At 38.0% G+C, this 23,713-nt stretch overlaps 3 protein-coding genes across 4 annotated transcripts; 1 reads left to right on the plus strand and 2 right to left on the minus strand.

The window, feature by feature from the left end:
• The first annotated feature begins 490 nt into the window (after nucleotides 1–490).
• LOC141821376 (F-box/kelch-repeat protein At1g74510-like) lies at nucleotides 491–2,809 on the plus strand. 2 transcript variants are annotated; one of them, XM_074708799.1, is made up of 2 exons: nucleotides 491–691; nucleotides 812–2,809. In XM_074708799.1, the coding sequence occupies exon 2, from the start codon at nucleotides 1,272–1,274 to the stop codon at nucleotides 2,559–2,561; it is 1,290 nt and encodes a 429-aa protein (XP_074564900.1). In that variant the 5' UTR covers nucleotides 491–691; nucleotides 812–1,271; the 3' UTR covers nucleotides 2,562–2,809. The 2 variants fall into 2 exon arrangements, with proteins under 2 accessions (XP_074564900.1, XP_074564901.1); XM_074708800.1 differs by having other exon boundaries at nucleotides 491–633.
• A 2,143-nt stretch (nucleotides 2,810–4,952) lies between these two features.
• Nucleotides 4,953–9,659, minus strand: LOC141821286 (NAP1-related protein 2-like). The gene is made up of 10 exons (XM_074708696.1): nucleotides 9,449–9,659; nucleotides 8,603–8,725; nucleotides 8,465–8,515; nucleotides 8,178–8,249; nucleotides 7,946–8,059; nucleotides 7,804–7,862; nucleotides 6,724–6,784; nucleotides 6,513–6,569; nucleotides 6,309–6,356; nucleotides 4,953–5,346 (listed from the first exon to the last, which is right to left on the minus strand). The coding sequence occupies exons 1-10, from the start codon at nucleotides 9,563–9,565 to the stop codon at nucleotides 5,281–5,283; spliced, it is 768 nt and encodes a 255-aa protein (XP_074564797.1). The 5' UTR covers nucleotides 9,566–9,659; the 3' UTR covers nucleotides 4,953–5,280.
• Nucleotides 9,660–22,278: 12,619 nt separating this feature from the next.
• Nucleotides 22,279–23,413, minus strand: LOC141820867 (myb-related protein 306-like). The gene is made up of 2 exons (XM_074708228.1): nucleotides 23,216–23,413; nucleotides 22,279–23,112 (listed from the first exon to the last, which is right to left on the minus strand). Exons 1-2 carry the CDS (start codon nucleotides 23,346–23,348, stop codon nucleotides 22,463–22,465), a joined length of 783 nt encoding a protein of 260 aa, XP_074564329.1. The 5' UTR covers nucleotides 23,349–23,413; the 3' UTR covers nucleotides 22,279–22,462.
• Between the last annotated feature and the right edge of the window lie 300 nt (nucleotides 23,414–23,713).

The following is a 23,713-nucleotide window of genomic DNA, read 5'->3' on the forward strand; positions in this document are numbered from 1 at the left end:
GAAACGAAGGCAAGATGTCAGTTAAAACTCTAAACTTTCATAGACCAAACTCTATATATAGAAATCCGATTTGTTATCAGCTCCATAATAAATCGGACTAACGGATTGTATATATTTAATTCACATTCGATAATCTGAAATCTGATAAATTTTAATTAGATCATTTAAATGGATTTAATTTGTATATGTATATATAAATTATAATTAAATTCATTTTAAAATATTAAATTCAACAGTGAATTCTACGAAATTACTCTGATTATTATATTAAAAATGATATACATCCTGTTGCGGATATAAATATTCTATACTCCAACTGATCTGGGAGAGAGATAAGGGATGAGAATGGAGCTGGATGCACTAAATAAAAAAATGAGGGAGGATATGAAATCCGATCCTAATTTCGTGGACCCTCGCTGGTCGGAATCATTCTACTTAAAGAAATAAAAATCAATAAATTGATCTAAAAAAGAATCCAAGAAATGAGAAATAAAAAGGGCGAGGAGGGAGGAAGAAGTGAAGAAGGTGGGGGTGGTTCTTCCAGCGAGAATGAAGACGGTAGTTTAGTGCCCAAAAGGGGTCTCCTTTCTTCTTTTTCTCCTCCTCATCCACTCTCTTTGCCCAACATCAATCGTGAGTGTTCGCAGCTTTATCAGCTTCGAGATCTCCATTTGTTTCATCCCTCTTTGCTGTAATTTTTTCCGCTTTAAATCGATTAAAATGAGCTCATCTTGTTCCGAGTATGCTAAAGATGTGTTTTTGTTTTGTTTTGTTTGTGTGTGTGTGTGTTTCTTCTTGTTTTTGGTCGCAGGGAACCAAATTCGGAGGAGAAGATACGGGTTTGTGAGTAAAGCTTTTATCTTTCAGCTGGTATCTTCGTTTTATGGGTTCAGTTTTTGAGACAGTGTTGTTTCCAATGTCTCTATGTTCCTCCCTCTCCTTCTTCCCCAATGATAGAGCATTCTTGAAATCCATATGATAAGGCTGATAGGTTGCATTTTTCGCCATCCAGATCGACCCTTCGTCGATTTTGGCCGGGTAGTATTTAGGACCAAAAGTTCAATTTTTCTTTTATACCAAAGATGCAAACGATGTTTACACATCGATTCTATAACCCTTTTGTGTAGAAAAAACTTCTCATTTTTGGTTGTTGGGGTGGGGTTTATTTTTCATTTTTAGTCCGGTGGATCATACTTGTAAAGAAAAATAGGGTTCTCAAAATGTACCCGGCTTGGAATTAGGTCTTTTCATTTGGTTAGGGATTTGGAGATATGTTGGAAGACCGCCTTTATTTGATTTCCAGGGTGTTTGAGGGCAGTTCTGAAGAAGAATCCAATTGGCATTATCCGGCTTATCACTTCCATGAGTCCTTGAACACCAAGAAAAGAGTATTAGAGGAAGGATTGGCAAAAGTGGAGGAGGAAAGAGGTACAAGGAAGAAACCTCTGCGTCAACCTATTAGCCGCAAATCGGGAGATATGAATCAACCTCTTGACAATTCTGATGACCACACAAGCAATGAGTCATACAATAATCCAAACATCTTGAGCAGGCTACCTGGTGATTTAATAATGACATGCTTTCTGCACCTTTCTCGTTCTGATTATGGTGCAATAGCATCTGTCAACCGTACCTTCCGCTCGATGATTCAGGATCTCTACAAACACCGACGCCAGCAAGGAATAATGGAACACTGGATCTATTTCTCATGCACAGCCCTGCAATGGCAGGCATTTGATCCATACAGCAGACGCTGGATAAAAGTTCCTCAGATGCCTGCTAGTCTTACTGAAACCTTTACCTTTTCAGACAAGGAGTCTCTTGCTGTGGGCACGGATCTCCTGGTTTTTGGTCGGGAGATGACTTCTTCTGTTGTTTTGAGATATAGCATTTTGAGCAACTCTTGGTCACCAGGAGTTGTCATGAACTCACCTAGATGTCTGTTTGGATCAGCTAGCCTTGGCGGGAAGGCGATTATAGCTGGTGGCATTACCAATAATGGTGAGATTCTAAACTCAGCAGAGCTGTATGATTCAGAGACTCGGACTTGGGAGGTCCTTCCTCCCATGAATAGAGCAAGGAAGATGTGTTCTGGGGTGTTCATGGATGGCAAATTTTATGTCATTGGTGGAATGGCTAATGAAAGGGAGGTGTTGACATGCGGGGAACAGTATGACATGAAGCAAGGCTCATGGCAACTGATTCCAAACATGTCTGCTGGTCTCAGTGGTGAGCATGGTGCACCGCCACTTGTAGCTGTCGTGGACAATGTGCTCTATGCAGCTCGCTATGCTGACAACATTGTGATGAAGTATAACAAGGAGAATAATGCATGGAAGAGATTGGGAAAATTGCCTGAGAGGTCTGACTCAATGAATGGTTGGGGTATTGCTTTCCGAGCTTGCGGCGAGAGATTAATAGTTATTGGACGTCGAGGACCTCGCGGAGGGATGGTTGAATTAAATTCTTGTGTTCCAAATGCAGGGAAACCTGAGTGGAAGACTATTGCCGTTATGCAATCTGCAGACTTCGTTTTCAACTGTGCTGTCATGGGTTGCTGATTTTTCATATGTATGGCATAATTATATTTTACTTCTTGCAAGAAAGTTCCGCAATGCTGACTTGAAAGGGGGTATAAAACACTAATTCTGCCTAATTGGGCTGATGATTGAGCTGAGCTGATGATTCAACTGAGATCTGTCACATCTGAAATATCAATTTGTATCATTACTTTCTGTATTCAGGTTTACCCCATTCATACATGTTAAGTTGGAACTATTTTACTAATTTTATGATGCAGGAAAGTGCATGAGAATGTTATCTTAGTTATTTAATAATGCAATCTGTTTTTTGTTATTTCAATTTTTTTCCCCCATATAGTGATTCTTCACTAGTTCAAAGTGTGCCATTGGGTTAAGATCTTTGCAAAGGTTCTCAATGGTTTTGGTGTCACTGTATTACTTGAACCTCGTTAGATTTATGTTTTAGCAATAAAGTTGCATTTGTTGATCGCTGATGTTAAACTAATGCATATGTTTATGGACATATGCTTGGTGGAATGAATAGTTTCATTATGATTACAGCTGCTTGCATTCTAATAACACATTCTTACACTAGGTTTTTGCTCCTTGTGAAACTTCCCTGAAGCATCAATATGTTTTCGGCGGTGCTTTCGTATTAGTTCTCAGATTTAAATGATTGCATAAAAGCATTCGATGACCAAGAGACGTTACATTTAACGCAGCATCCCAAGTATGCTTCCTTACTGGCTATTTCAGTAACTGTAAGATTAAGCATTCGGTTCTTTTGCATACTTGAAAGTTAAAACCTGTGTGTACTATGGTTAGCTACTAATAGAAAATGGAGTTCAATACTGAAAAGCCAAATCTGCCTACATATTCATGATCATGATCTGCCTACTTATTTTTCAGTATCTTGAATTGTGCTTCAACTTCTCCAATAATTGGCATTTCAGCCAATTCTGTTTGCCTTTTCTTTCTGATAGTGAATCCGATAATTGACACTAAATTTCTTGTTGATGATTGATTAAAGTTGGAACCATGTTACCAATTTCAAGATACAGGACCGTGCGCTACGAGCTTGTCTTGGTTTCCTGAATCAGTTTTTCATTTAGTAACTGTGAATTATATCTGAGTTCTTTTTATTCACATCAACTTTTTCCATATGGGTATTGTTGAAAATTTCAGTGTGTGCTTTTAGGTTAAAATCTCTATAAAAATTTAGTTTTGGCGACACTATGATAAGATTTATGTTTTGTCAGATAGGTTGCATTTGTTGGTCACTGTTAAATTATTACTTCTAGTTGCAGTTATGATAACTTCTTGCACATTATTTGTTCTTAAAAATCAGTGTTATTTGTTCTTAAATTCTCAGATTGAAGTGACTTGCGAAAACATTGTATAACATGGGTAACTCTTCCATTTGATAATAAAATAGCTCACATATGTTTGTTAATGTCGTCGAGTACTTAAAACTTTTGTGCCAAATTTTTCTTCTCATACAAAATGGAGTTCGATACTGAAAAGCAATAGTTACCTGCTTATTTTCTGCTTTGTCCAAATCTTAACTTCTCTGATGATTCTTCCTTTGGATAGTGGATCCATTGATTTTTAACACAGGCACTAAGCTGGAGATTAATGATTTATTAAAGTGATCATTGTGTTTATTCTATCAACTCATGAAACACGATACTGAATACTGAAACAAGCATTTAGTAGCTCAATTTGTTCCAAGATTACAAGGGTGGCATTTATGGATGGAAAAAAGAGATTTTGACCACAGAGGTCAATGATAGGACTGCAAGCATCACCTGTCTTCCGTGGTGAAGTACTGAAGAGGAAAATAAAGCAGTGAAGTGTGATGAGTGGACCATGAACAAGTACAGAGTACAAAACAGAAGATGCAGAGAGAGACAGAGAGTTGCAGCAGCAGGTTCTTCAAAGGAGATCCATCATGGTGTGTCTCTTCCGTACGTGGTAAAAAGAAAGGTGGGATTTCCCATGCGGTTGCATGCGACAGGAGGAGAACAATCCACGTCCTGTGTTCCTCTCTTTTTCTCCATCAAGTCATTGAGTTAAACCAAAGAAAAATGGGGAAGAATGTAAAAATATATGTAAAGTTGTGTGAGATGTGTAGAAATTGTTTACAATTCTTTAGATTTGAATAGTTAAAGAGAAGTTGAAGATATAATGTGTGCTTCTTATTTCTTTCATTAATCAAAATTTTCTTTCCATTTAATATCTGAGGCTTGTTACTCGGACTATTTCTTAATTCTTACCAGTTATTTCGTTTGTTGCTTCCCTTTTAATCGGCCTAATCGTTTTATTGTATCTTCCACTTAATGTTAAAAAGAACATAGCCCCAAACGCTTTTGAAGAACACTCAAAACAAGTGGGTGATTTGAAGAATCTGCACATTAACATCTCTAATAACCAGAAGGAAAGCACTGAAGCATGTGAAGAAATCAGAAGCATTCCCACATGGACGTAGTGTAATTAAAACAGTTTAAGGCCATAAACGTTCACTAGCATTGTAAAAGGAGTAACATGCATGAAGTCTTTGGATGACCAAATCCAAAATGCTCTACACAAGGAAATCAACAGGCCATACATCTGCAGCAACTGTCTATAGCAAATAATTATAAACCTAATGCAATTCGAGGCCTGCGAAAAAAGGTTGGTCATCCGCTGGTGATCTGGATATTTTGCAACCAAATGCAGTCAGCTTGGGACATGATCAGCATGGCTTGATGTTTTCAATTTAACTGTCATCCGCTTCATCATCTTCGTCTCCTGATTCATCCTCATTGTCAAACTCGGATCCTTTCTGGAAAATACATTAAACAACCAGATCCTTATTTGATTAACAAATAAATTATTAGACAATAGTCTGGAAAGGTATAACAGTAGGAAACTAAGCAGGGTGGTAAACTCTGGTTTAAAACCGTCACATCTACAAAAGATCAGAAAGGAAACTGATCGCACAATGCTCAGATGAGTGGATTGCACTAAACTGATTACACAACCTTGCTCCTCGAGACCTGCACAATTTTGCTAATTGAAACCTGTATTTTTAATGTGCATTGGAAAGACACGATAGTAGATAGGGAGTGAAACCAAACTCCATCTAATAGGAAAGAATAACTGTAAGCAAACACTTGAGAAGGGAAAAAAATCTTAGGATTTAAGTTTTCAGCTTGCTTTAGCTGGAAGCATCTCCTGACTGGATGAAGCTATAAGCATTAACAAGGATAGTGTCATATTTCTATTTATACTTGTTTGTGGCTCCCCGTGGAGAATGAATTCTTTTGAGTTGAATAAACATAGATATCAAAAACCTGAGCAATAAATAATAACTGTGATCTCCAAGTTCTGGATCATAACTTCTTCCATTGTTTTTATTGGAAGAAATCATATTAGATATCTTAAATTGTGCGTCACAATACGGACAGATATTTCTTCTTCATGAATCATGTAAGGAATCAAGAGTGCTCTTTTCACATGATTTGTAACAACCAACTCAAGTGACTTGTGCTTGGTTTACTTCGGTTGACAACTGGGAAGGGTGAGAAAGGCAGAGCAAAAGAACAAAAAGTGTAAACAGATAAATCAGGATCCATGTAAAATTGTGTTTCTTTTCCTTCCCTTCTCCCTCCCCTCTCCTTATCCAAGTAAACTAAGCCTTCTAGTGTTGTTGTCATGTTGACTACAAAAGTATTAAAGCAACAGGGAGCCAACATAGCATAGGAACTGAGGAGCTGTTATTCTAAGAATATCTAACATGCTAACCTCGTCGTCGTCGTCGTCGTCTCCCTCAAAATCTTCATCATCAGCCTCCTGCACAACCAAAAGCCATGACAGTTCAGTCTTTTTGAGAGTCACCAAAGATTTCAGTTTATGATACTAGACCATACAGTTCAGCAACAATCAGCTGTTTTTTTTACTATTCTTGTGATATTATGTGAAATAAGAGAATGAGAAAACAACACTCACATTGTTGAAGTACTTCAATGGATTGGGCCATAAATCTTCCTTTAGTATTTCAGCCACCTTCATGTAAAAAGGTTATTATTTCCAGACCCATATGTGAATGTACATGTGGGCAGAAGGTAGGGAAAATAAGTTATTCATATAATGCTGCCAAAAAACCTTTTTGAAACCAGACAATGATCAGTAATGTGTTAACTACATCTTGAGAACATACCTCATCAGAGAATCCTTCAGCAAGATTTTTTTGTTGAATCTCACTGAACCAGGAAAAGAAACTACAGAAAAGAACGAGAGGCTAAATAAGAATAAACAAGTAAATGAGATGCACATGTCAAGCTAGAAATTGACAAGCTCATGGATCAACAAATAACAACTGAAAGAACTTACCCATCACCATACAAATGGATGCAACACTGCCATATAGATAAAGAACATGAAGGTCCAGTTTATAACTACTTTTATGTAATAAAATAAGTCACTAGGTAGGCTGCACATACGACGATCTGTCTAAAGTGAGAGGCTTCTAAACAAACTACTATTTGCTAATTCAGGAGAAAATCAATATCAAAATTTAGCATCAACCCATTGAACAGCTTTTGAAGAATCTACCCATATGTAAATATTTATCGCATCAAAGATAGTGGTATAAAAAATGATCAATTGGGCTATGTTGTTTTCATTTAGCCAAAGAATTGGACGTGCAATAAATGAAATGTCAAGTAAAGAAACAAAAAAAAAATCTTGCCAAATATGTTCCAAGAATATTTTTCTAATAGTTTGGTAGGTTACCTGATTTACCAGTAAGTTTGCGTTGTAGAATAAAAAGTTGAGGACTATTGTTATTCTACAACTGTTACAGCTACAACTAGAGTACAAAAAATATATATTTTTCACAATATCTCAAATATGTGCATGCATGAAAATAAAAGCTGTCGCTTAACAAATCAATGAGAAAATTGAATATATAAAATAAAGCATAAATTCCTTTCCCTTGACTGCTATGCTAGATAGTTGCGTTTTGATAAGGACACATTCAAATTTTTGCATACTAACATTTTATAACTAGTGTGATATAAGGTAAATTAAGCACTTGAATAGTTTATTATCCACAGCATGAGAGCTTTCTGAACACATTGTCTATAGTATGGTGAATCGGGCAGGTAACTTACTGATTACAAACTAGGGAAAAACAACTGGTGACACAGCCACCACAACAAAGTATTAGATTTGCAATTTTCTGTATGTCATAATATTGTAATGGAATAAGATTCAAGATAGGAAGACACGTACAAACCTTTCTTCGGACAATGGTCTCTTGCCCCCTTCCTTATGAGCAACACCATTTGCAATATTCTACAATGAAAAAGGAGAAGAATAAGATGCAAATGACAAAGAATTGAACACACTAGCAAAAAAATCACTGTAATAATCCTTGCCATTCCTTCCTTCCACTTTATTTTTGTGCCTGTTATTTTCGTAGTTCCTTCATCAAAGAAGGAATATGTCTTTGTCAAACTTGTATCTTCAAAGTATGGATTTGGGGAGAAATTCTGGGCACGCACAGAAAGGCAAAAATGCTAAGGATAACAATTAATACGAAAAAGAACAAATAAGCAGCTGACTTATATGTATAAGTCATGAGGAACCACAATGAAACAAACAACTCACAAAGGTAATAGAGTAGCCTGACTTCACATCTTTAAAATCCTCCACATCTAAGGAAACCAAGTATTTTAATATCTGCAAAATGCTATGAAACTCATCAAGAATATTTATGGAGCAATAGAGAGTTAATGATGTGCTGAGAAAGACAAAGGAACAACTTTGAAATAATTCCACTCACACTCCATCAATAATACCGATTAGGTATAATATAGCATAGATTGTGAGCAAAAGTTTGGTTCTACTGAGTTTAAAATGTCCATGCTCATCAGACCAAGGTGGCAAGATCATACCTTTTGGTCCTCCTCAGTTAGAAGATCAGCAATAACTGGATGGCTTAGAAACTGCATGCAAAATAATTCAAGCAAATCACTTTGCGATTTTAGTTTTATATATATGACAGGGAGAAAGAAAGATAGAACATAACATACTGCAGTTAACCAGAAATCTGGAATAGATCGAACAATCTCATTCCTCTTCCCATAGATAGGTCTGCGTATCTCATTATATTTCTGTTCCACCTCTAAAACCTTGTCACTTGCCTCCTCATTAACCTATCCAAGAAAACTATCATATAGACAAATAATCATGCTTATAAAGGTAGAATGATAAACTCAATTACACTCTCCAGAGAGAATTTTCAATGTGTACATTGAATGGATTTCTCACTAGAGAGCAGCAAAATAAGAGATATTGTGAACCTTACTATATGGGGCCAAAAATAATTGAAGTTAGCAAGATATGACAAACAACCATCTTGAATGAACTACAAAATGTTCAAATATTTTCTTATCAGGCAGTATAGGATACAATTCGCTAGTTGGACTTGCAACCAGGGTGTATGTGCACGTGCATGTGTGATCATTCAATTTTTTTTTCAAGTAACTTGAATCTACAAACTTCCATAAAAAATTAATTAGAAGAATAACGTAAGGTTTCGAGCTAGCTTATATTGAAATCCGATTTCCAAGCTTGTTCATCCAGCAAATTCGTTTTTGCAAGGCTCAAAAAATTATTTTGGATAGCCAAGCATGTTTCAACTTGGGAAGACGAGAGATCAAAGAGTCAAGTTTCCGTTAAAAGGACTATGCCTTTGATAATCAAGCTTCAGCATTCAGCATTTTACTGGGATCCTTCCTGGACACCTCGAAGTTAAGCCAAAAACCTTTTTTTATCAGCGCATTAACTCCGCACCTAAAGCTAAGCCATCGGGCACACAAAAAAAAAAAAAAACAAGAGTCAATTATGATGCCAAAGTAATTTAAAGAGTCCACAACCTTCTCGATCTCGTCTTGGATCTCCTGAAGCCTCTCGATAGAGAGGACAAGCTCGCCGTCACTGTGGTCGGAGGCGGACTCATCCACCTTCGACTTCTTCCCTTTATCCGCCACCATCGTCCCGGTCCCCCGACCCTTCCACACCAGAAACCCTAACTATCCTACTTCCGAAAGCAACGAAGAAGCAGCGCGGAGAGAGTGGTTTTAGCCACCGGCGATGATGAGTAAACCTAAAGGGAAACCAGCCATGTGTAACTCTTAAAGACGGGGATGTCCTCACCGGATTTGGTCACCTCCGCCGTATTAGTTCCAGCTGTCGCGACCTGAAACGGATACGGCGAGAGGGACTTTGGAGGTAACCACACCGCGTAAAACCGATAAATTATAACGGGTTCGGATGACAGGGAGAGACGCGACCCGTTCTCGGGTGGAAAGGCCTAACCGCCGAACTCCCCTGCCGTCGGGCGGTTGGGCTCCCCCAGCCGTCCGATCTACAAGCAAAGTTTCCTGATGGACGTCCTAGGCATGGACACGTCTTGGAGAATCCAGCCAGTCAGAGATACTGGAGGAGTGGGCCAGGGGAATATAGGATAAAGCGAGCCGACGCACGTGCCTAAGATCCCTACGGAGCTAGGTAAGCTTCTTCGGACCCACATCCCTTGTTGAATTAGTACTAATTAATAGACCATTTGTCGGTTTTCATTTTTTTTTCAATTTCATTTTTTTTATTTGGGGCAATTGTCTAAAAGGCCCGTTATTTTTAGTTTTTCATTATCTTCGAAAATTTAAGGTCCTTATTCATAAAATATTATGTTCTTAACCTTTATACCAAATTAAGTTTTGATTAAAAAATTTATTAAATATCAACCACAATCGTTGACTAGATGCCAAATTCTGTATTTTATTTTTCTCACAAGGATTTTAGAGATGCATTTTAGTGTCCTTAATATTTATTATAATGATTTATGGCCCCTATTAAAAAATTTACATCTTATTTATTCAAATTACTAAACTGCATACATGACTTTGCCAATTACCCAAATCACGTATGTGATATCTTTTTTACCCCTTGTTCATGTCCCTCGTGGCCGTGCCGTGCATCCGAATCCGAAAGAGAATTCCAAACCACGTTCAATTTTTCTTTGAGACATGTGTTCGAACCAAAATCGGCGGTCGGCAATGGTGCACCTGCTTTGTCAAAAAGGAGAACAAGAAAATTTAAAGGGATGTTTCATTTGGAAAATTTTTATTTTTTATTTCTATTTTTTTATTTTTTATCTAATTTTTAAAAAATAAAAAATACTGTTTGATATGATATATTATTTTTTATTTTTAAAAAAATTAAAAAATACGTTTAGTTTATTAATATAAAAAATTATAAATAAAATAATTTTTTTAATAAAAAGATCATCTTATTCATGAAAAGAAAAATCATACAAGAAATGGATCAAATCTAATCTGACTGTGTGGGACCGTGGGATGAAAAATAAATTAAAATTAATTGATTCGAAGAATTGGATATCTAAATTATAAAAAAATAAAAATAAAATATATCAAATAAATAATTATAGTATAATAAAAAAATCAAAAGAGGGTCAACATAATTTGATAAAAAGTTCAGAAAGAAAAAAAATATTTAAGGGACAAAATACCAAGCAAATCGGATCTGTTTTTGAGATGCGACCACGAAGACTTCTATCTCACCAACATATTGCTTGCGTTGACGGATCAATTCTTGCATTTTGATCCTCTTTCTTGGATGCTTCCTTCCCTGTTCCCATCTTTTCAGGAACAAGACTAGTAAAAAAGGGTTTGTTGCTGCCTTATAACGATTTTGAGGTTAGGTTCTGGTTATTGAATTCTCAAATCTGTTCAAGCTTCTCTCTGCTACTCAGATATCCCTCAGTGTCGGCTGTTTGGAATCATGGAGAGGGTTATCTCAGCGCAGAGCCTCCTTTCGTTGCCTCCCGCACCACAAGCTCGCACCTTCCATCAACCCCTACGTCGCCGACTCCCCTTCGCTGCCTCCCATTTCGCCTCCCGACCCGCGACTTTAACTCGGAGGAGAGAACTCCATCACTTTCGAGACTGAGTGCTGCCTTCGACCCCCAAAAGCTGCTCATTTCCTCTCCACTTTATGGAGAACAGAAGAAAGGTCTGATTTTTAGTGTCGGCACCGCGATTTCCACCAGAGGCACCGAGTTCGTGGAGGCTGAGGCGGAGATGCCTAAGTTGTTGGAGGTCAAAATTGTAACCCTTAAGTTGAGGGAGAAAAGGAATTGTGCGATGAGGTTGCGACATCGGGAAGAAATTTGGAGATGTGCGGCGTTACTGTAGCCGCATTTTCACGTTTTATATTTCTCAGCCACAGTTTCCATTCTTTATACAAAAATAATATTTTGTCATTTTCTATTTTTTTTTTAAAATGGCTTCTCATTTTCCAAAGAATGAGATTGGAAAACACAAACAAACAACAATTTCTAAAAAATAAGAAAATGAAAACGGAAAATAACCAAACCAAACGCCCTCTAAACCTAAACATCAAGCCATTTCCAAATGGTCGATGACGTGGTCTACAGCACAATCAACAAGTCAATAAAGACCAACGCTCCTCCTGACTGCAAAGTCCTACCCAACGAAATGCAACGTTCCTCCTAGCTAGCTCCAACTGCAATGATCAAGCGAAACTCAACTTTGTTCTTCTCGTAGGGCAATGCATCCTTAAAAATGAAGTGTCACACTTTCATTTGGTGTAAATCACTATTCTGGCAGCTCCAAAACTCTCGACGGAGACAAACTACTTCAAAATTCTAAGCATTTCAGAAAAACTCCAAAGCACCAGCAACATCTAAAATCCTACCAAGAAAGTTTTTCACTCGGATCAATCGAGACATGCATGTTTTCTTCTATTGGTTTTCAATTGACTTTCCCCCCTTTTATAGATTAGTATTATCAATTTGTAGGAAGATTAACATTTTCAATTTTTAGATGTCTTTATTTAACTCTTTTAGGGTAGGGTGTTTTTATCTAAAAGTTAATTGTTTCTAAAAGGATAAATTCTAAAAGGTTATAGTACAATTTTAGGAAGATGCATATTTTATGTTCTATTGACTTCCTCCATTGGACCATTGTGCTTTTTAAATATCCATAATCTTAATAGAATTTTTGTTCACAATATAATTAATTTTTGATTGTATCAATGCAAAAGATCAAATTTCTTATGATGTGCTCACAGTTATGATGTAATCTATAGATTCACAAATAGAAATTGAAACAAATCTGTTACTCCAAATATATATAGGAGTACCGATAATATGACACCTTCAACTTCCTATAGTGCTATGGTCAATACTGAAGAGACTATTAATTGAGCTTCAATTTGAATGAATAAGCTCCTAGTTTTAAGGATGACCCAGTACATACGAGTACAATATTGGAAGATCTTTTTGAGGATACATGGACTAAACAAGAATATAACAACAATAGAATGGAAGCGGGAATTGAAATGGATGTCTCCGAGGATGAATTCTTAGCAAATGATATGCATTATTCATTAGATAAGCTAGTTAACACTAACAAATATAGCGACCTTGAAGAGCAATTGTCATTAGTTGAAGATGCATATGAAATGAACACAAGACTTGTTCCATTGCAAATGGAAGAACCAAATGACTCTGTTGAGAAATTTTGTGTGAGTCAAGTAATATATTTTTGTAACTTTCAAAATGTTAATTCAACTCAATTTTAATAGTACTAACATAAATATATATTAATTCTTATTGTAGGTTTACACAATGCAAAAATATTTTAAAGATGCACTTGCTAAATATGCTATGAAAAGATACTTCACATACAAAATAAAGGACACCAAGAAGACCAAAGTTAAAGTAATCTGTGATGAAGAAAATTACACATGGACAATAATTGCAAGGGGAGATATCGAATTCATGGTTATAAAATATTTAGAGCATCACCAGTGCAGTCTTAGTACAAGAACATTTGATCATCCTACATACACATCTGCATTTATAGCTTCTTAAATTGAAAGTCATTTTATAGCATCAAAAGATTATAGACCCATAAACATTCAGAATGAGATGAAATCATGATTTGGAGTATATATCATATCGAAAGGCATACTATGCACGTGTGAAAGCTATAAATAAAGTGGTAGGTGATTTTGATAAGAATTATGGTGAATTCCCTAGACTATTTTGTAAGTTAAAATATAGAGACCCAGATACATACATTGCATTGAAAAAAAATAGTGATAAATTTCAACGTTGTTTTTGGGCTTTTGGTGCATGTGGAAGAGTTTTTCAAACATATTTTCATAAATTAATTGGATTTGATATAACACACCTGAGTGGCAAGTATTCTGGTGTATTATTGATGGTCATAGCAGTAGATGATAATGTAAATCTTCTTCTAGTTGGCTTTGCAATTGCTGAGGTTGAGTGTGGCTCTACATGGGAATGGTTTCTAAATCATCTAGAGATATTTCTTGCAGTTGATCTATCACATATGATATTTGATAGACATCATAGAATATTATCTGCAATGAGTAAAGCTTACCTTACTGCTCACTATGGATTATGTTGTTATTACCTATCTTGTAATATGGTTACAGATACTCATGATAGACCTGCAATATGATTGTTTTGAACTGCATCTAGAGCAAATACAATTCCACAAATGATCAAATCATGCAGACTATGTCAGGACCTACAAAATGGGAAAATGCACATTTCCCTAGCAGAAGGTACTCAATATTGACCACGAATTATTCTGAAAGCATGAATGCATTATTCAAGAAGACTCACGAACTCCCAATTACAATACTAATAAACAATACAAGGAGGAAGGTTGCACAATGATTTTATAATCGTAGGGAGTAAGTGTCTAATTAATTCTGCAAGAGTATTGACACCATTAGCTATGAAAGAGATTAACACTAGGAGACAAAAAATTGGGTATTATATAGTTCATCCATTTAGCATAATAGAAATGGTAGTACAAACTTCTTTATCATCGTACAAGAGTATTGACATCATTAGCTATGAAAGAGATTAACACTAGGAGACAAAAAATTGGGTATTATACAATTCATCCATTTAGCATAATAGAAATGGTGGTACAAACTTCTTCATCATCCTATATAGTTGACATGGAGTCCTATAAATGTGATGGCGGTGAGTTCTAGATTTCAGGACTTCATTGCTCACACGCTATTGTAGTGTGTTTATACATGAACATGAACCCGTATAAGTACTATGAGCATTAGTTCTTATTTGAAATTTGAAAAAGTACTTACATGGATCATATTTATCCATGTAGAAGTAAACAATATTGGCCAATAGGTGGACACGAATGTATTGTTTTACCACCTCGTAGCCTTGTGCAACCTAGAAGAAGGAAGAAGGTGAGGATCCCATCTAAGCACACGAGAAAGGTTAAAAACAAGTTTAGTATGCAAACAATTAGGTCATAATAAAATATCATGTAGAAAGTCTCCAGCAAGTTGATACATGTATTGGTATTCTTTTATGATAGCGCTCAACTTTTGTATGTATTTGGCACACAAGCCTATCATTGTGATGAATGAACATATAAGTGTATTTTGTTAAATATATTCAGATATGTATTTGATTAACATAACATTAATTTTAAAACTATTGATTTACATTTAAAAATCTCAATGTTATGTTGCCTCTTGTAAATTGACATTTGGTATGTTATAAAATGATTTATGACAATTATTTTATCTTAATCTATATTGGTGTTGAATCCTTGTTGAGATTTTTCAGATGAGTACTTTTGTAAAATGATTTTTATATTTGAATGAAACGATACATTTATCAAACGATTATAAAAAGTGCCCAAATCGTATTTTAAAAAAATCACTACTATATATGGTATATCATAATGATGTTTGAGAGCATTTATACAATCAGGACACCAGCCAGAGCAGATAGGACCTAGTCCCATGTCAATCTGAGGTGATTTGGTCCATCAGTCTATTTTGGTCAAAATTGGTTGATGGATCTTAGCAATTCTAAAAATAAAAAATTTTGTATTGTAAGAAAGAGGGAAGCTCAAAGATCTCAAATATGGTGTGGATGAGTGATCATCATCATCGTATCATTTATATTCAGCTTTTGAATTATTTCTCATGCTCGAATCATATTCAAAAAATCGCTGCTCTCAACATGGTATATCACAATAATGTTTGAGGGTATGGATACAATTTGGACACCAACTCGAGTACATAAGACCTGGTCTCATGTCAATCCAAGGTGGTTTGGTTTATCAGCCGATTTTGGTCAACACCGGCTGATGGACCTTATCAATTCTAAAATAAAAAATTTTGTATCATAAGAAAGAGGGAAGCTCGAGGATCTCAAATATGGTGTCGATGAGTTATCATCATCATCGCATCATTTATATTAAGTTTCCAACATCATTTCTCGTTTCTGAATCATGTTCAAAAAATCATTGCTCTCGATATGGTAAATCGCAATGATATTTGAAGGCATAGATACAATCTAGACACCAGCCTGAGCACATAGGACCTGGTCCCATGTCAATCCAAGGTGGTTTGGTCCATCAGTTGATTTTGGTCAAAACTGGATGATGGACCTTGGCAATTCTAAAAATAAAAAATTTTGTATCATAAGAAAGAGGGAAGTTCAAGGATCTCACATGTAGTGTGAATGAGTGATCATCATTATTGTATCATTTATATTAAGCTTCCGACATTATTTCTCAGGCCTGATTCATGTTCAAAAAATTAATTGTTGCTTTCAATATAATATATCACAATAATATTTGAGGGCATGGATACAATCTGGACACTAGCCCAAGTACATAAGACCTGGTCCCATATCAATCAAAGGTGGTTTGATTATCCATTAGTCAGATTTAGTCAAAATCGATTGATGGACCTTAACAATTCTAAAAATCAAAAATTTTATATTGTAAGAATGAGGGAAGCTCAAAGATATTAAATACGGTGTGGATGAGTGATCATCATTGATGTATCATTTATATTGAGTTTCTGATATCATTTCTCGTGCCCGAATGTGTTTTAAAAAATCACTACTATCGATATCGCATATCGCAATGATGTTTGAGGGCATGGATACATTAAGAACACCTACCCGAGCATCTAGGACCTATTCTCATGTCAATCCGAGGTGGTTTGGTCCATCAGCTGATTTTGGTCAAAATCGACTCATAGACCTTAGCAATTCTAAAAATCAAAAATATTGTATTGTAAGAAAAAGGAAAACTCAAGGTTCTCAAACATGGCGTGGATGAGTGATCATTATCATTGTATCATTTATATTAAATTTCCGACATCATTTCTCGTGTCTGAATCATGTTCAAAAAATCATTGCTCTCGATGTGGTAAATCACAATGATATTTGAAGGCATACATACAATCTGGACACCAGCCTGAGCACATAGGATATGGTCTCATGTCAGTCCAGGTGGTTTGGTCCATCAATCGATTTTGGTCAAAATTGATTGATGGACTTTAACAATTCTAAAAATAAAAAATTTTGTATCATAAGAAAGAGGAAAGTTCAAGGATCTTACATATGGTGTGGATGAGTGATTATCATCGTCATATCATTTATATTAAGCTTCCGACATCATCTCTCATGCCTGAATTGTGTTTAAAAAATCGTTGCTCTCGATATGGTATATCGTAATAATTTTTGAGGGCATGGATACAATTGGGACACAACCTGAGCACATAAGACCTAGTCCCATATCAATCCGAGGTGGTTTGGTTGCCCATCAGTCGATTTTGGTCAAAATCGACTAATGAACCTTAGTAATTCTAAAAATCAAAAATTTTGTATTGAAAAAACAAAAGAAACTCAAGGATATCAAATATGGTGTTGATGAGTGATCATCATTAACATATCATTTTTATTAAGCTTTTAATATCATTTCGCATACCCAAATGTGTTCAGAAAATCATTTATATTGAGCTTCTAACATCATTTCTATATTTGATGAAAAAGAATTATTTTACAAGAACCAAAATCCTTTCAGCAAAATGAAAAAGTTTTTTTTATCAAATTTTAAGCCAGAAATTTATTTCGTAGTGCATCATTTACTTAATTGACAAATCCAAACCAGAACAAGATCCTATTTGTTTTAACTTTTTATTTTGCTGCACTAATTGCATCACAAATAGATCAAAAACATATCCCAAACTTGATATTAACATATACTCGAAGATCGCTATACAATCTAATGTGAATAAACAAAATTTAAAACAAAAGTTTTAAATTAAAAACAACTAAAAGCAAAACCTCTTAACATCAACAGCGCAAAAATTGTGAAGCTTCATCTAACCCCTCTTTCTACTAGCTCTTGTTGTGGATCGGATCAGGCCCTCGTCGGAACCTCCTCTTGCTCAGCTGCTCCTTGACGAACGACGATGGCTTTGCCGTTGGTTTACTGTCGGCCGCTCGGTCCGTTCCTTGACGAGCCAAAGGCTTCTTGGATGCGACACAACCAACATTTGCTTCGCCAGCCAACAACAAAGCGATGTAGACCGAGATGACAAGTAGCCTGAACCTGAAGCTGCAAGCTGCCATTGCTTGCAAATGTTGGAAGTTAATTTGAGTTGCCTCAGTGCATTTATGTAACACTGAATGAGCACTTGGGATTCAGTCCGGTGATGGTTGAGCAGCCCGAGAAGGCTGTTTTAGAAGGTTCTCACATGACTCAAGGTCTGCAAAAATGGAGCTTTTGCTTTTTGTCTCCCTGTGCAATAATCACTAATCCTTTGCTTTAAGGGCTGCACTGCATTCCATGCAGAATCTCATGACCGATATCATGTTTTGTTGTGCAAAACCAGACTGTTTTGCTTTTGTTTTTTAAGTGAAATAATGTGGAGGAACTTTGGATGAAATGAGAGAGGGAATTGAATCGAAATGAACTGAACTAGTTGGACTGGTCATGGTCTAAAAGGAAAAGAGAGCAATAGTGTGTTTCATCTTTTTTTTTCCCCTCTCTTTGGAATTAAAGAACCATTATCAAACATGTTTTGAGTTTCCAAGGTTTATTTTCTTCTGTATTTGTTATTGAAAACATAATATGCTTTTTACAATGCCATTAGGCATCTTAGCCACATGGGGCTTTACCATTAGATAAATTGCAAATTGCTTAGTAAAGTATAAGGCTTAAGAACAAATTAAATTAAAGCCCGTAATTAATTAATGTAATCCTGGACTATTAATTAATGATCGACTTCCTTCACATTTGCTAGCTCATCAGATCTTGCCTATTTAATTACTTCAAATCTCTGGCTTTCCAAAACATACATCACAATTGCGAAGGAACTATATAAATAAAGTTGGATCATATCATAAACAAACAGTCGACAGTGAAGCGACAGTAGATTATTAACTCTCACGTGGAGTATTAATTAATTCATGAGCTTAACAGCTTGTTTCCTGCTAATTCCCTCGTTCATGGCCATGAGACAGAAGCTGTGAGGTTGCAGGAAATAAATCATCTAGCTAGTTTTGCTTCTTCTTTCTTTCTAGCTAGCTAGCTAGGGAATGAATGAATGAATGATTGCATATGCACCATATATAAATGTTAATTACTTTTGTATTAATTAATGGTGGAAATTAATGAGTGTAATGCATATATATATATATAATTCATTCTTGAGTAATTAATGGCTGTTCATCTAGAAAAGGAATTTATGGCAAGAACTGACCATGTGGAGTTGTTGAAGGGTCTTAAATAATATTCAAGGGCAGCTCTGGACCAATTTTTTATTTCACATGCATGTACGTATGTACGTACTGTGATACTTTAATTACATTGCCATATATATATATAGACTTAATTTGTAATTAGGGAGGGCAGACTATATGTCAAGTCAGCCTAGCTAGCTAATTAGTCTTATGCCCGAGCTGCCAATTTAATTAGTTCAAGCAGATTAGGACACACAACCTTATTAATCTAATTAAACACACTATCAAACATTTTATATATATATATATATATCCTGCGCGAACGAAAAAACGCACCCCGTGCGCACGCGATCCGGCCGTTCATCGCGAAAAATCCAGGCCGTTTATAAAAAAAAATCACTGTAGCTTCTCTGCGTCGTCGGCGTTCTCGCCACTGCCGCTCCCCCGTCCGGCCACCGCCGGCCACCGGACCGGCGGCGATGGATGCGCAACTCACCGGCGCCGGACTGGTGGCCGGATTCCGGCCGAATTCGGCCGGAATCGACCAACAACTACTGTTGGCTGATTCCGGCCGCGATTCGGCCGGAATCCGGCTGATTTCCGGTCGACAGTGGCCGTTGGGCACTGTCCTGTTTCCGGTCAGATTCCGGCCGGAATCCGATGCCGGAATGTGCGCCGGCGAGTTGCGCATCCAACGGTCCGGGTCCGGTGGCCGGCGGTGATCGGACGGCGGCGCGACGGCGGCGGAAGTGGGCGGGGGTCGGCGGTCGCGCACGGATCGCGTAGGGATGAGTCGCGCGGCATATCAAACCTCTATATATATATATATATATATTCCGGCTAAATGTCGCGGATGGTCAAGCCACCAGTTAATGAACCGTCCAACACGAAGGCAATCCTGCGACCGAGCCAGGCGAACGACTCCGATAGAGATTTAGCACCAAGATATGCCTAAAACACACTTATAAAAGAGGTTAGAATGGCGCCGGGGAGTCCCAACAAGCCACTCCAACGCTTAAGTTAGGGTTTTGAGGAGCAAGAACAGAACAGTAAGAAAAGTAGTAAGAGAGTTTCAGGAAGCAAACCTGTTGCATAGTGGTGAGTTACTCCTTTTATAATCAACCTTAGGGTTTCGTACGTAAAGTCGATTGTCGTATCCCTCGGGCCCCTATACGGTTACCAAAAGAACCTTCATTGTCTCCTCTACTTTTAGCTCTATGCGTAGGGGAGACTTGTAGGTGAGGATCTTGTTTGATCCCCCATATCTTCCTTTTGGTAGTGCGTGAAAGCCACGAGATTAGAGGGAGAGGCCACGTATAATGGCTTGACGTGCCTTTCATGTGGTGGCGTAGAAAGGACAGATGTCAGAAAGAACCATACTTATGCTATCTGATGACAAATCCTTCTTACGACAACAACGCCTAAAGCTTGTGTAAGGGAGTCATAGTTGAGGCCAAGGCCTAGCCTGATAGAGCTGGAGTGGCTGGGTTTGTATATAGGAGTGAGGTTGACTTGGAGGAGGTAACCGGGGTGAGGTTATCCGATGAGGGCTGAGACAAGAGTCTCCATCCACTGAGAGGGATTAATAGCTGAGACGAGAGGCTTCATTCGCCGAGAGGGCGGGAGCCGAGACAAGAGGCTTCATCCGCCGAGAGGGCGGGAGCTGAGACGAGAGCCCCCATCTGTCGAGAGGGATTAGAAGCGAAACCTGTGGGCCAAGATGAGGCGAAAGCCATGGGCGACACCTTGGTCCCAGCTTTGACCCTAGGAAGACTTACGGAGGAGCCATGTCGTCCGCCTTGACTCTCCGCATCACAAGTCTCCCCCTCAAGTCTAGTCGAAGGAGGCGTAGTCCGACTGACTGGACTGGTTGTGGTGATGAGGTTCAGCTGCGGATCAGACGGTGTGGACGATTGCAGGTGATCTGACGGTGGTGATGAATTCTTAAGTGCCTTGGGCGGCGAGAGAGGGGGAAGGTTGCCTATCAACTCCTCGTCCTTTCATCTTCCCATTTTCGTGATCCGACGGCTCTTTGCCCACTTGATCTCGAACAAATACGCTGAGCTGTGTTCACAAATCGCTTATTTCGTCTTCAATCCCTAGCTTCATCCCGCCTTCGTGCGCCTGTTCCTTTTCGCTTTCTGTAAACCCTAACAATGGCTACTACCGATCGGTGGTTCAATCGCGAGCATTCAGCCGTCACCCAAATAACTCTGGGGCACTTCAAGGAGATGTATGGTATTCCGGCGGACCATGAGTTGCGAGCTCCGCTGCCGGAGGAACGACCAAATGAACCACCCATCGGCTTCGTAACTTTCTTTGAAAGCCAGTTACTTGGTGGGTTGCGATTTCCTGTTCCTCCTGTATGATATATATATATTTAGAATTGCCAACTAGGTAATATAAGTCGAGTTGAATATACACAACCTTAATAATCAGAGATGTCATGAGTTGATTGAATTGGGTAGATCAATTGGACTAATTGAACCTTAATAACGACTAGGATGATCAAAGATGTCTATATATGTTGGTTGGGAAGTTGGAATTGGAAACTAGATTTAATTAAACTATTAATTTGAATAAAATCTTTACACAGTGATATTTCCTTCTTTAGAAAACCATTTTTTATTTCATGTTTATTTCATTTCACTAGCTAGATTAAGCAATTCTTGTTTTTATTATATATATTTATTATAGAAATTGTAATGTAAACTCGTTCTTTAAACTCATAAATATTTAAACTTGTTCTTTGATCTTTCCAAACTAAAAATTAACTTCAAATTTGTTTTTTTTCAAAAAAAAAATCATTTTAAACAAAATTAAATAAACTTTTATTGATTAAGTATTGAGTGTGTAATTGGTTCATATATAATTAATTTGTCAATTTAGTTATTTTTTATATCCTTTCTTCCGATTAGTAAATCTAAAATTACAATGGCTCATGATGTGACAGTCTAGCGGTCAGTTTAGCTTCCTTGGTTCCCTCATATATTTAATTATCAAAAAGAAAAAAGAAAAAGAAACTATCAAAATAAAAAAGAAAGAAAGACAAACAGTCCGACCACAAATTAAATAGACGACATTATAATCAATAATACACGAGAAATCATATCTGTTCTCCCTGCAGAACAGCAAAAAAAAACATAATTTACATTTCTTTTTTATCATCTACATATCGATCAGTCTCTTCCCATCGATTCGTATTACGATTAGAAGATCAAAAACTTAGCTTTTTTTTTTTCTAGCCATTTTTCCTTCCATCACCTCCAAAATCAATCATTAATCAGAGAAAATTACACGTGTCACTAATGGCGGCCATGTCCTCCAGGAACCCGCCCTGGCTCTCGTCCTCGTCCAGCAACCACGACTCCAGATACGATATCAACGGCGTCGACGGCGGCGAGGAGTCCTCGTTCGGCCCCACCACCGTCGACGTACTGACACTGCCCTGGCTCGACGCCGACTCGCTCGGCCCTGACCCCCCGGAGGCGGCGGCGCCGCACCGGCCGGGCTTAAGCCACGACTGCAGGAGCCGAGAGATGTTCTCGGTGCTGGAGGCGTAGCTGGTGGCGGCAGGCGGCCTCTCCACCGCCAGGGCCTCGCTCAGCGCCCGCTTCGCCATGCCGATGTCCGTCTGCAGGCACTTCTCCCACCGCCCCTTCGCCACCGACCGGCAGCTCGGCCGGCTACCGTTCTCGGGGGCATTTTCCTGATTCCCGAGCTTCTTCTTCAGGTGCGTGTTCCAGTGGTTCTTGATGTCGTTGTCCGTTCTCGCCGGCAGATAGGAAGCGATCGCCGCCCATCTGTTTCCGAGCAGCGCTTGCAGGTGGACGATGAGCTTCTCCTCCTGATCCGTGAAGTTCCCCCGCTTGATCCCTGGCCGGAGGTAATTTGTCCACCGGAGCCTGCAACTTTTGCTGCATCTCAAAAGTCCTACAAATATTTCCTCAAATTGAAGAACAGAAAAAAAGAACAAACAAACAAACAGAGGATTAACAAAAAAAAAAAAAAGGACAAAAAAAAACATAAAACTAACCAGAATTTGTGGGAACAACTCTCCAATTACCAGGGCCATGTTCTTGGATGTAGGAGACCAAGATTATGTCCTCTTCTGGAGTCCATGGTCCCTTCTTGACACCCTCCTTGTCACAGCACGGTGGCCTTCCCATGTTCAGAACAGAGGACTCTGTAGAACAAGGTCCACTCTGTTTCAGTTCGAAGAAGAAGAGAGGACAAGCGTCCAAGGGTGATGTTTGCAAGCGTGTCGAGGGTCGATATAAAGACCGGGGAAGGAAGAAAGGGAAGCAAGCGTTGACCTTATGACACCCAAAAGTCAACATCTTGATCCAATCCTGTTTTCTGGGTGCGAATTTATGGGCTACGGCCTCCGGGTAAGTAGTAGAGATCGCACGCCAACTAGTCGTCGTCGCTGGTTTTACTGCGGCCTTTGACCAGATTCAAAGGGGGATGAGTTATTGCCTCCTGCTGACGGATCTAGAACGAAGCTGCCGAGACTGCTCTCCTTAGCAAAAGT

This window comes from Curcuma longa, chromosome 2 (genome assembly GCF_044706935.1).
Source record: "Curcuma longa cultivar G26 ecotype Majalengka, Jawa Barat chromosome 2, ITB_CL_G26_1.1, whole genome shotgun sequence".
NCBI lineage: Eukaryota > Viridiplantae > Streptophyta > Magnoliopsida > Zingiberales > Zingiberaceae > Curcuma > Curcuma longa.

What these genes read in the sequence shown, in the direction of transcription:
- LOC141821376 (XM_074708799.1), top strand. Translation starts at nt 1,272, where the DNA reads ATGTTGGAAGACCGCCTTTATTTGATTTCCAGGGTGTTTGAGGGCAGT.
- LOC141821286 (XM_074708696.1), bottom strand. Translation starts at nt 9,565, where the DNA reads ATGGTGGCGGATAAAGGGAAGAAGTCGAAGGTGGATGAGTCCGCCTCC. An exon ending in AGACCATTGTCCGAAGAAAG is followed by an intron (nt 6,785 to 7,803) that starts GTTTGTACGTGT and finishes TCTTTTCTGTAG; the next exon opens with TTTCTTTTCCTGGTTCAGTG. An exon ending in ACGACGACGACGACGACGAG is followed by an intron (nt 5,347 to 6,308) that starts GTTAGCATGTTA and finishes TGTATTTTCCAG; the next exon opens with AAAGGATCCGAGTTTGACAA.
- LOC141820867 (XM_074708228.1), bottom strand. Translation starts at nt 23,348, where the DNA reads ATGGGAAGGCCACCGTGCTGTGACAAGGAGGGTGTCAAGAAGGGACCA. An exon ending in AGTTGTTCCCACAAATTCTG is followed by an intron (nt 23,113 to 23,215) that starts GTTAGTTTTATG and finishes AAATATTTGTAG; the next exon opens with GACTTTTGAGATGCAGCAAA.